At 45.2% G+C, this 12,453-nt stretch overlaps 1 protein-coding gene across 4 annotated transcripts in view; it reads right to left on the bottom strand.

The window, feature by feature from the left end:
* Positions 1 to 12,453, bottom strand: part of LOC125433066 (BEN domain-containing protein 5-like) — a 996,205-nt gene that overhangs the window by 427,699 nt on the left and 556,053 nt on the right. The window contains exon 1 of one of the 4 annotated variants that reach the window (XM_048497386.1): positions 4,377 to 4,768. The exons of the other annotated variants lie outside the window; for them this stretch is intronic. Coding sequence (XP_048353343.1) covers positions 4,377 to 4,596 — 220 coding nt within the window. The 5' untranslated portion in view covers positions 4,597 to 4,768. Of the gene's footprint in view, positions 1 to 4,376; positions 4,769 to 12,453 lie in introns of those variants that run through there. 4 annotated transcript variants of the gene reach the window in all.

Genomic DNA, 12,453 nt, shown 5'->3' with positions numbered 1-12,453 from the left:
ACACCCAAATAGTTAACACAAAGCTTGTGTTTTCTGTTTAACTCCTATTTTTTTTCGACTGTTCATACAGCAAAAATTAAGGTACATGGACTAAGGTAGCATAGGAAACACTAGTTTTATTTGCAGTCTTTCAACTTTTTAGACTCCATAAATATTTCTAATATTACAACTCCACACACTAAGTTATAAATGATGTATTTTCTGCTGTTAAAGTAAAAAAATTAGGTTTGACAGGACTGCAAGTATTGCATGTATGTCAATTTTTCCCAAGATTGTCTTGCCTACCTCTGCGGGTCCAAAATTTTCAGAAATGTTACGTCTCTAAGCAGTATTGATCATTTGATCTACATCAAGAGTCTGAAAGAAGAACTTGACCTTTTTTTCAATTTAAAGATTTTCCTGCATGATCACTTGGAGGTGATTCTTGCTAGGTACATGCAAAATGCTATTCACAAGTCTTCATTAGATGCAACACAAAGCAGCATCTTCTAATAATCTATCTCCAGTCAGGAGTCATTTTCACAGTAAGGAATGTATATACCCCCTTTAAAAAACAGTATTGATGACTTTTTTCCCATGTCATATAATTTATTTTTATATTACCATCTAGGTTATCCTGTGAAGGAATGACTTGTAAACATATACATGTTGAAATCACTGGATGATACTGGATGTTTGTGAAAGTTCTCTTGCATCTTCTAATGTCCTGTCTTTACCATGGAATAGAGATTTAACCATATACAAATGTATCCAAGGCCTGCATATATACTATTAGTACATGAGTTGCTGTCCCACCAAAAGAAGGCTAGTTTGCTAGCAGCCAGACCTTGCCTAAACCAATGATGGACTGCCAAGATAAGCTAATATCATCTTTGGCCAGTACTTGACTTGAATCCTCTGCCTAGATCTAGAAAAGCCTGGTGCATGACAACTATTATACATTTGGAAAACATTTCTCAATTTGGCAGAGATAAGTGACAGCCACACTAGCGTAACTGTCATACTAGAACCGGGATTTGGGTTCAAATTCTCACCTGGCCATGTAGCTTATTAGATGACCTTGGGCTGTTCATCCTCTCTTAAACCTAATCTATACCACAGGGCTATTGTAAGTATAAAATAGAGATAAGGAGTATGCCATCCTTAACTCTTAAAAGGAAAGGTGGGAAAAACATATCAGTACAAGAAAAATGTTAATTTACCATCCAACTATACACTATATTTTACGTAGAAGTGTCTGTTAAAATAAAAGTGTACTTCTCCTTTAATCCACTATCTTTACCCTCTTCTAAAAATTATGTTCTTTTGTTCATGTTTAAAGACTCAAATCTGAACTTGAAGGGGACTTTATATTGGAGGAAGGTGTTCCTATTTCACTATCTAAGTTATTGTTACAATTGTTGTCTAAAAGTACTATAAAATTACACTAAAACAGCTTTGAACAAAGATTTATTCACCCCTGACTTTAAACACTAATGTGAAAACATGTGGCTACAACCATCTTACCTGGGTCTTATCTATGTCTTACTGATATATTCCTACCACCTGCTAATGCTTGTAGAATTCTTCAGGTGTCTGAATGAATTTAGAATTATAATATTCACTCAATGAATCACTAATCTTCAGGTTTTTTAAAAAAATACTACCACATATTCCTTCTGTTCTTAACCTTTTAAAAAACATCTATGTTTCATATAGCACTATAAAGAAACCCCAAAGGGGTGTACTGGTTAAGATCAGGTGGACTCTAATCTGGTGGATCAGGCTTGATTTCCTACTTCTCCACATGAGTGGCAGAGTCTTATCTGGTGAACCAGAGTTGTTTCCTCACACCTACATTCCTGCTGGGTGACCCTGGGCTAGTCACAATTCATTGAGAACTCTCTCAGTCTCACCTACCTCACAAGGTGTCTGCTGTGACGAGAGGAAAGGAAAGGAGTCTGTAAGCCGCCTTGAGTCTCCCTACAGGGGAGGAAGGGGGGGGGGGACAAATTCAAACTGTTCTTCTTCCATAATGACACCAACTACTTTTTAATATTTTTAAATGGAGGATGCTATTATCCCTTCCTGAAAGGCCAGAAGTGCAACTTGGTGTCAGGTCCATCCATCCATCTAATTTAATCATGTATTCAGCATATACTGCACAACCTTAGGATCATGCTGACCTGAAATTAATTTCCCCTTCCTTTTCCACATCCACCCTATTAAGAGTTCTGGAGAATGTGACAAATTACACACTTTTTTGTGATATTTTTATTAGTTCTAACAGAAGTTGTCACAAAGGTTTTATTTTGGAATAATTTTCTAAACCTCACACAATCCCAAACAGAATATTAGTAAAAATTAGAATGAAACCGAAAGTGAAGCACCTTAAAGTATATTTCTCTGCTTTAAGGCATATAGGAGTTCCTGATCTTTAAAACCATGGGCTCTACCCTACATCCAAACTATATATTTTTAAAGATGGCATAACTGTGATATGAATATTCTCTTTGGTCACTAGATTTTAATACTGACTAACTGAATTACTTGATTCAAATCTCAAAAACAGAATATGTAATTAAATAAGGACTTATGAATGTGAAAAGCTAAATTTGAATCGAGAACCATAAAATTCGCAAATGTATTTGTAAAGCTTCCACCTGAAGCTTCCATGAGATGACACTAATGTGAGAAGTAGACAGTGTTGAACATCTACTATGTGCACCGCAGCCCAACTGAATTGCAGCTGGATGCCACCATTTTTATCCATGTATTCATACTCTAACATAGGAGTTCTCAATTAGAATGAAACCAAAAGTGATGCCCCTAAAAGTAAATTTCTCTGCTTTAAGGCACATAGGAGTCGCTCAGCACCATGGCATCCACCTACAATTTTTCTGAAGGCCACCAAGTATTTTTAGGAAGTTGGTGGGCCACAAGGGGCTCTTATTCAGCAGGGCTTCTGCTTGGTTATGTAGATTAAAATAATATTGATTCAGTGGCAAATGTGTTGTTAACAGGTTGTGGCCCTGTGAAAGTTATCCTTTCACCATCATAACAATATTGTATCACTGAATAGTTTAACTTTTTGCATAAGTGCATCACCTGAGTAAAAAATGATCTTTATTCTCGCTATAATGAGGAAAAGCCCAAATTGATATTTTACCATCTTCTCCAATATTCAGTTGCAAAGATTTGATGAGTCTGTGCTTCAGTTATTATACCTTTGTTCATTCAAGTTTATTATCTGCAGAATACAGTAATATTTTGAAACTTATTTAAAAAATACAGGCTGAACAGATGGCAGAATGTAAAATGGATCAAGTCAGAAATAAGGAAACTGAAGCTCTGAGCACTGCTGCATTGGGGAGTACTAGCCATCACTGCAATGGGTTTTCCTGAACTTATTTGCTATTGCAGTTTCCATAAGGAGGCATGATAGAGGTATGTAAAATTCTGTGTGGTGTGGAGACAGTGAAGTCACCCAATGAAACTGATGATAGTATTGTCAAGTCAGGCAGCACAAGATTGACATGTGGAAGATGTACTGAGGGACACTAAGTTAGATAAAAAGACTTAGATACACTAATGAATGATCAGTCAATAAACATTAATGGCAGAATGAAACATCTATTTTCAAGTGGAGTGTACAAATTTCTGAGAAACAAACAGCAGGGTTGCCTTCACACCCTGCTTGGGGTTTTCTTAACCACTACCTGGTGACAAAATACTGGACCAGGTGGAACCTTGGTGTTCCCTATTTATGTGGACATTTTCCTTTCCTGTGGCTACTGGCAATTTCCCCATGGCAACTCAAAACTGGCACACCTGAAAACTTACAGAGGAATTAAAGACCCTCCCAGTCCCTACACACATTGCTGCTTGTTGTCTGAACAACTACCTCAGCGTCTACAAATTCTTCCACATTTCCCAGTTCTGGTGACCATTTTAACTGTTTGCCCACTCCCATTACCAGCCGGAGGGTGTCCATGCTCCCCATTTATTCAAATTTACCTAACCGTTTCTTTCTGAATTTATTGCCTTCATGCACACTCATTCAAGTGTATCAAGCACTTAGGGGCAAAGGCAAGGTACGAAAATGCCGACTTATGATGGTTCTATTATGAACATGCAGCCTTGAAAAACCGGGGATATAGTACAGGCCCCTACAGCATCAGTCTCTCCTGTTTTAGTTCCCTCCAGACAGGTGAAACCCCTCCTTCAACCCTCACCACATACAGAAGATGTACATACAGGCCTGGCACCAGGGCCTCTCCCCCACCCAATTCCCACAGTGCGGAGTGAGCTTTCCAGACAGAGAAGCAGGGAGGTTTCAAATGGTCTGGCCTCCACCACCCGCATTGTCTTCCCCCTCCCCGCCTTCCTCAGCTCACCTGCCAGCGCTAAGATCTGGGCCTTGTGTAGCAATGGCTGCTCTCCCCATTCGCCGGAGCTGCCGTCGCCGTCCTCAGGGTCGTGGGCCGGGCTGCGGTAGACGGTGTAGACCTTCTGGTTGTCGAAGTCGAGCTGGGATTTGGGGCTGAAATTTTGCACGCACGACACCGGCAGCGCATAGCACACGTTGTCCTCCAGGAATCGCACGAAGGCATACATTATTGACGGGCGGGAGGGGCCAGGAAGAGGGAAGGCAAAAGCAAGAGAAGCAAAGCAGGCCGCCCGGCTGGCGGGATGAGGGAGGGGGCCGGCGCGGCGCTCGGTTCTCTCAACCCCAGCACTTCTGTTATTGTTCCTGAAAACCTGGCTCTGTGCTCGGCTAAGCTGGTCTGAGAGGCACGGGCTTCTCTTCCTGAGGCGGCTGGGATTGGGCTTCAAGCAAGCAATACGAATCGAGCACTGAGCGAAGCGAGCACCCATATTGGCGCGTGTCTCCGAGAGAGTCGCCTAAGCTGAGCGCAGTACCCGCTGACCACTGCCGGTGTCAACGGCTGAGATATAGTTTGGAGGTTCATAAAGAATTTCTTGTAAACACATTGAAACAGTTTGGGGGGAAAAAGAGAAGAGCATGTAAAGAAGAAACGGGTATGTTCCTGAAGCAAAGTTTCATAATCACACGGTGCCGGTTTATCACTAAAGCAACCCATGCCACTATTTAGGGTTCCACAAACTCGAGGCTGTTTATACACTATCCGGGATTCATGTTGTTCTCAGGTGACAAGCAGAATGGAAGGAAGCCACAAGCATAGCTTGCATGCCTCATCACCTAGAGCCATGCCACTGCTACCTTTGTCCACTGTTCAACAGTGCAGCACAGCTTGGCGTGGCACCTGCGAGCCGTGGAACACCCCCCCCCAACATACCCGAGCCCACAGGAGATCATCTCCGCCAGGACTGCTGTGCAGGGAAGAGAAGCCATCTGCACTGCAGCCAGCCCTTCTTCTCTGCCCAGCAGCACTATACCGGAGGCGAGCAACTGGCTGGAAGGGAAGCCTGTTGGCCTTTCCGTCCCTTGCAACAGAAGCCAGCACACACCCTATATCTACACTAGCTGCTCTAGAGGAGTGGGAAGGGAAGCCAGCTAGCTTCGCAGTGCCCCTTCCCTCTGAGCGGGCAGCACACTTGGAGAAGAAGGGAAGCGGGTGGAGGGATGCCTTCCTGCTTCCCTTCCCTCTGAGCAGGCCAGGCAGTTCGCTTGGAGAAGAAGGGAAACGGCTGGAGGGATGCCTTCCTGCTTCCCTTCCCTCCAATCGGGCAATCTGCTAGGATAGGAAGGGAAACGAGTGGAGGGGCACCTTCTCTGCTTCCCTTCTCTCTGAGAAGGCCAGGCAGTCCGCTTGGAGAAGAAGGGAAACGGGTGGAAGGATGCCTTCCTTCTTCCCTTCCCTCCAATCGGGCTATGTGCTAGGATAGGAAGGGAAACGAGTGGAGTGGCACCATCTCTGCTTCCCTTCCCTCTGAGCAGGTTGGGCAGTCGGCTAGGAGAAGAAAGGAAATGAGTGGAGTGGCACCTTCTCTGCTTCCCTTCCCTCTGAGCAGGTTGGGCAGTTGGCTAGGAGAAGAAGGGAAGTGGGTGGAGTGGCACCTTCTCTGCTTCCCTTCCCTCTGAGCAGGCCAGGCAGTCCGCTTGGAGAAGAAGGGAAACGGGTGGAGGGATGCCTTCCTGCTTCCCTTCCCTCCAATCGGGCAATCTGCTAGGATAGGAAGGGAAATGAGTGGAGTGGCACCATCTCTGCTTCCCTTCCCTCTGAGCAGGTTGGGCAGTTGGCTAGGAGAAGAAGGGAAGTGGGTGGAGTGGCACCTTCTCTGCTTCCCTTCCCTCTGAGCAGGCCAGGCAGTCCGCTTGGAGAAGAAGGGAAACGGGTGGAGGGATGCCTTCCTGCTTCCCTTCCCTCCAATCCGGCAATCTGCTAGGATAGGAAGGGAAACGAGTGGAGTGGCACCTTCTCTGCTTCCCTTCCCTCTGAGCAGGTTGGGCAGTCGGCTAGGAAAAGAAGGGAAGAGGGTGGAGGGGCACCTTCTCTGCTTCCCTTCCCTCTGAGCAGGTTGGGCAGTCCGCTTGGAGTAGAAGGGAAATGGGTGGAGGGTCACCTTCTCTGCTTCCCTTCCCTCTGAGCAGGTTGGGCAGTCTGCTTGGAGAAAAAAGGAAGTGAGTGGAGGGATGCCTTCCCGCTTCCCTTCCCTTCCCTCCAATCGGGCAATCTGCTAGGATAGGAAGGGAAACGGGTGGAGTGGCACCTTCTCGCTTCCCTTCCCTCTGAGCAGGTTGGGCAATCTGCTAGAAGAAGAAGGGAAGTGGGTGGAGGTGCACCTTCCTGCTTCCCTTCCCTCCAATTGGGCAATTTGCTAGGATAGGAAGGGAAACAGGTGGAGTGGCACCTTCTCTGCTTCCCTTCCCTCTGAGCAGGTTGGGCAATCTGCTAGAAGAAGAAGGGAAGTGGGTGGAGGGGCACCTTCTCTGCTTTTCTTCCCTCTGAGCAGGCCAGGCAGTCTGCTAGGAGAAGAAGGGAAGCGGGTGGAGGCGCACCTTCGTTGCTTCCCTTCCCTCTGAGCAGGTTGGGCAGTCTGCTTGGACAAAAAGGGAAACGGGTGGAGGGATGCCTTCCCGCTTCCCTTCCCTTCCCTCCAATCAGGCAATCTGCTAGGATAGGAAGGGAAACGGGTGGAGTGGCACCTTCTCTGCTTCCCTTCCCTCTGAGCAGGTTAGGCAGTCTGCTAGGAGAAGAAGGGAAGCAGGTGGAGGGGCACCTTCTCTGCTTCCCTTCCCTCTGAGCAGGTTGGGCAGTCTGCTTGGACAAAAAGGGAAACGGGTGGAGGGATGCCTTCTCGCTTACCTTCCCTTCCCTCCAATCGGGCAATCTGCTAGGATAGGAAGAGAAATGGGTGGAGTGGCACCTTCTCTGCTTCCCTTCCGTCGGAGCAGGTTGGGCAGTCGCTAGGAAAAGAAGGGAAGTGGGTGGAGTGGCTCCTTCTCTGCTTCTCTTCCCTCTGAGCAGGTTGGGCAGTCCGCTTGAAGAAGAAGGGAAACAGGTGGAGGGATGCCTTCCCGCTTCCCTTCCCTTCCCTCCAATCCGGCAAACGGGTGGAGTGGCACCTTCTCGCTTCCCTTCCCTCTGAGCAGGTTGGGCAATCTGCTAGAAGAAGAAGGGAAGCGGGTGGAGGGGCACCTTCTCTGCTTCCCTTCCCTCTGAGCAGGTTGGGTAATCTGCTTGGACAAAAAGGGAAACGGGTAGAGGGATGCCTTCCCACTTCCCTTCCCTTCCCTCCAATCTGGCAATCTGCTAGGATAGGAAGGGAAGTGGGTGGAGTGGAACCTTCTCTGCTTCCCTTCCCTCTGAGCAGGTTGGGCAATCTGCTAGAAGAAGAAGGGAAGTGGGTGGAGGGGCACCTTCTCTGCCTCCCTTCCCTCTCAGCAGGTTGGGCAATCTGCTAGAAGAAGAAGGGAAGCGGGTGGAGGGATGCCTTCTCTGATTCCCTTCCCTCTGAGCAGGTTGGACAGTCTGCTTGGACAAAAAGGGAAATGGGTGGAGGGATGCCTTCCTGCTTCCCTTCCCTCCAATTGGGCAATTTGCTAGGATAGGAAGGGAAATGGGTGGAGTGGCACCTCTGCTTCCCTTCCCTCTGAGCAGGTTGGGCAGTCGGCTAGGAGAAGAAGGGAAGTGGGTGGAGGGGCACCTTCTCTGCTTCCTTTCCCTCTGAGCAGGTTGGGCAGTCTGCTTGGAGGAGAAGGGAAGCGGGTGGAGGGATGCCTTCCCGCTTCCCTTCCCTCCAAATGGGCAACCTGCTAGGAGAAGAAGGGAAATGGGTGGAGGGGCACCTTTGTTGCTTCACTTCCCTCTGAGCAGATTGGGCAGTCTGCTTGGAGAAGAAGGGCAGCGGGTGGAGGGGCAACCTTAATTTCTTCCCATCTCTCTTAGCAGGCAGACCACTCGGAGAAGAAGGGGTAGCGCACTCGGAGAAGAGGAGTAGCTGGTGGAGTGACACTTTCGCCACTTCTCTTCTCTCTGAGGGTGCAGCCCGCTCGGAGAAGAAGGGGCAGCGGGTGGAGGGGCGCCTTCCCCACTTCCTGTCCCTCTGAGCGGGCAGCCCACTCAGAGAAGAAGGTGCAGCCCACTCGGAGAAGAGGAGAAGCTGGTGGAGTGGGCTTTCACTGCTTCTCTTCCCCCTGAGCGGGCAGCCTGTTCGGAGAAGAAGGGAAGTGGACAGTGGTGTACCGCTAATAGGGACATGGTTACCCCAATATTCCATAGCAACATGCTCACACACGTTACAGGTCACCCCATATTTAATTTCTGTAGAGCCTGACACAACAGGAACTCTGGAATGTCGAAATACTAATGTATATCAGATTGTAAAGATGAAGGTAGAATTGGGAAAATGTTACACTTTGGAAGTGTAAACTATAATTGCAGAAGTTACAGATTATGCAGGTACGCTAAATTCAAACTCTACTAAAATTGTATTGAAAGATTCTTTGATCTGTACAGTCAAGGACCACAAACTGCTCCTTCTTGAAATCAATAAGCATTTTGCTACTGACTTTAATAGGAGCTGAATTCATCCTAAAAGCTAAAGGGGAAAAATAAATTCTCATACAAACCTAATATATTCCTTATGCCTAAACATACATAATGAAAAATATTAAGCATAATGGCCTCATTCAAATACTATTTAAAAATGGTAAACTATTGCCTATCCTGTTAATTAAAAGATGGAAAATAATGTTCTTGAGCTATTAAAAGTATTTTTCTGAGATGTTAACCCAAGTGGTGTACAAGAATGGATGGTACAATATTATTATTTATTTTTATAGCATCACCATTATGCCTATTTAATAAAATAACAAAACTAAAATGACAGTCCCTTGCTCTCAAGTAGAATACAATCTAAACTTTTCAACAACAAAGGTAGGGAAGATGGAATATATATTTGGTTTTGAAGAATTAACTTCAATAGGGGAAGGAGGACTTCATGGAAAAGGTTGGAACTGAGGAGAGATTTAAAGGAAGAAGAGTTTGAATTTATACACTCTTTCTCTCCTGAAAGGGAGACTCAAAGTGGCTTACAAATTTCTTTGCTTCCTCTCTCCACAACAGATGCCTTGTGAGGTAGGTGGGGCTGAGAGAGTTCTGAAAAAAATGTGATTAGCCCAAGGTCACCCAGCAGGCTTCATGTGTAGGAGCAGGGAAACAAACCTAGTTCACTAGATAAGATTTGACTGCTCATGTGAAGGAGGGGAGAATCAAGCACGGTTCTCCAGTTTAGAGTCCACAACTCTTAACCACTACACCATGCTGGAAGAGATTGAGGCAGTGTCACAGATGTACTGTGAGGAAGATCTAGGATCAGAGGCTTGAGGAAAGAAAAGGTGCTTTAAAAATAGTGAAGGGTGGTAGAGTGGGAACATCAAAACTCACAGACAGAACATTCAGGAAAAAGGCCATGGGTGTTTGACAGAATTGGCGCCCTCCACCTCCCAATCTAAAATTCTTGTGTGTTTGAGAGAATTGACGCCCCCTACCCCCCCCCTCTAAAATCCATGTGCATTTGAAAGAATCGGCACCCTCCACACACACCCATCTAAAATCCTTGTGTGTTTGAGAGAACCAGTGCCCTGCCATTCATGGTACCTGCACTCACACACCCCTGTCTAAAATCCTTGTGTGTTTGAGAGAATCGGCACACTCCGTTTGCGGTGCCTGCACACACACTCATCTAAAATCCTTGTGTGTCTGTGTTTTTATACTGTTATATCCTTGTGTTTTTATATTGTTAAATGAAATAATTAAATATTAGCCCTGTTCATAGCCAGTTAGAAGAACTTAAGGGCCAAAGGTGAACATGATCATTCATTAACCTACCCTGCAAGTAATTGCTGTAAGGGTGTTGTTATAGTTATACACCATAACAGAACAAGCTTAAGGACAACATTTGTTTGTGTGCTGAGAAATGTAAGATAGCTACTGCCATGGATATTGTGATCTCCTTAACCTGCTGATCCTTTTAGTACTGTAGACTCTAAAGAGTGATCTCAGTTTCTTACATTCTAGCAAAACTCATAGCCATTTAAGACTGATAATCTATTTCATTTGTAACACCTGATATAAGCATCTATACAGTTATGTTCTAGTGTTTTCAGCTTGGAATAAATGTCATTATCACAGCAGGGGAAATAACACTTGGAAATGGTTTTGATTAATATGAAAACTCCAGTAGGGAGCCTGAAGGGAAGCTGTTTGGAACATGAATAGGCTACAGTAATACTGGGAGGTGGGAATGTCCCTAGAATTTGCACTTAGCAATTCAAAATAATAGCATTTAATAAACTTAGAATGATGTCTTCTCAAATACCTGAATTGCCATCCAACCAAGAGTTTGAAAGCATTATAAAAACTACATTAATATGACTACTTACGTGAAATCAAAGAACTCCATCCACATAAAGAAAATTGTAACAATCAAAGATATTATGCAACAATATTAACAAATTTGAAGCTATATGCTACCGGTATTACCAGCAATGTATCTGGAACTGGTACAAAGGACATCTCACCCCTTTGCCTTGCTGTTTAGTCTTGATTCTCCATTTCCACAGCTTGGCACACAAACAGCTATTGACACTGTTGTACTTGGCTCCTTCCAGGCACTTTCACTATTTAATTCAGATCCCCAGCCTTTTACAGCTTGCTGCCACCTTTGGAATTTGCCACAGGAGGCAAAGCCATCCACAAAAGTCAACCACAAAACATCAAGGAGTGAGATTATGCATAATTTGGATAGAAGGTCTTTAGCACTTAAAGCAGTAGCTCTGTTTCATGGGACGCTTTTTAAAATTAAGAATGTTTTCTTGCATAGGCACAAAATAGGTATATCTCTATTGAGCTAGCTGGGAAATCCTAATCTGGCAGTATCTGTCTTCATTTGCGTCTAATGCCCTCATGCAAAAAGAAAAATGCTGCTTCTCCTGGCTACATAAGTCAAACCTTCTCTGATGAGTCCAGCCATTTTAACTTGCACTATTACTCATAACAATGAGCGTTTCCCCCTTACCTGCTGCTGCGCGCTACTCTCCCCAAATAGCGCGGGGTCCCCCGGCACTCCCCATTACAGGGGCGGCGACAACGCAGCCGCCCCGATGCTGCCGCTGTCGCACCCCCTCAGCGCGCGACATTCCTGGCACCTTTTGAAACAGCGCCTTTTGATTACCTCACACAGAGCGCGGGGTCTGGGGGAAGTCCGGGCACGTGTCAGAAATGACGCGCACTGGGAGTAACGTGCAGCAACCACTCACCAGGTAAGTGGGAAAATGACCAATGACAGTTAGACCTGAAGGAGTGGTAATGTGCTTCTTGCAGATATGTACAGTAAGAGAGTTTCTGGCCAGATTTTGATGAGAATGAATTATTTTTGAAAAATGAACACGATTTGATGAAGTAATGCTATCATCAATGTTCATCTCAAGAACAGCAAAAAAAAAAAACCCTGGGAAGTTCTGATTACTTTAATAGAGGTTACAGTTAGGTGCATTAAGCACTTTTAGCTGTGCACCCCAACTTTGTTTAGTCAGAAGGGCATTCTTACGAAAGGATCAGAACTGCAGCATAATTGATCAACTCAGGAGGATGCTTCTACAGGGGTAGTATTATAGTAAATCATATCTATTTTTATTTGGTGAGTTTTAATCCCTATATGTGTGTGTCTGTGCCTGTGTACAGTTAAGAACACAGAGGAAGGCACAAAGGTAGCTTCTGTGAAGCCACAGGACCACAGAATGCCAGAGAGAGATCCTTCACCCAGGAGATGCTTCAGTCATTCAAGCAAAGGCTGTCTGCATCTCTCAAAGTTGTTCCTTTCCTCATCTCAAAGGCTGAATCTTCGGCTCACACAGACTTCCACAACCAGTGTCCTCCCTTCAATTGTGAAGATAATCTTTTCCAAACTTGATGGCTTCTTCATTAGAGCAATTAAAGCACAAAGAGAGATATCTGAAGCCATTAAAAAAGCATTATCATTCCT

This window comes from Sphaerodactylus townsendi, linkage group LG05, assembly GCF_021028975.2.
Source record: "Sphaerodactylus townsendi isolate TG3544 linkage group LG05, MPM_Stown_v2.3, whole genome shotgun sequence".
Lineage (NCBI taxonomy): Eukaryota > Metazoa > Chordata > Lepidosauria > Squamata > Sphaerodactylidae > Sphaerodactylus > Sphaerodactylus townsendi.
The sequence above is the reverse complement of the archived record's forward strand: the minus strand, read 5'-3'. Positions and strand labels throughout refer to the sequence as shown.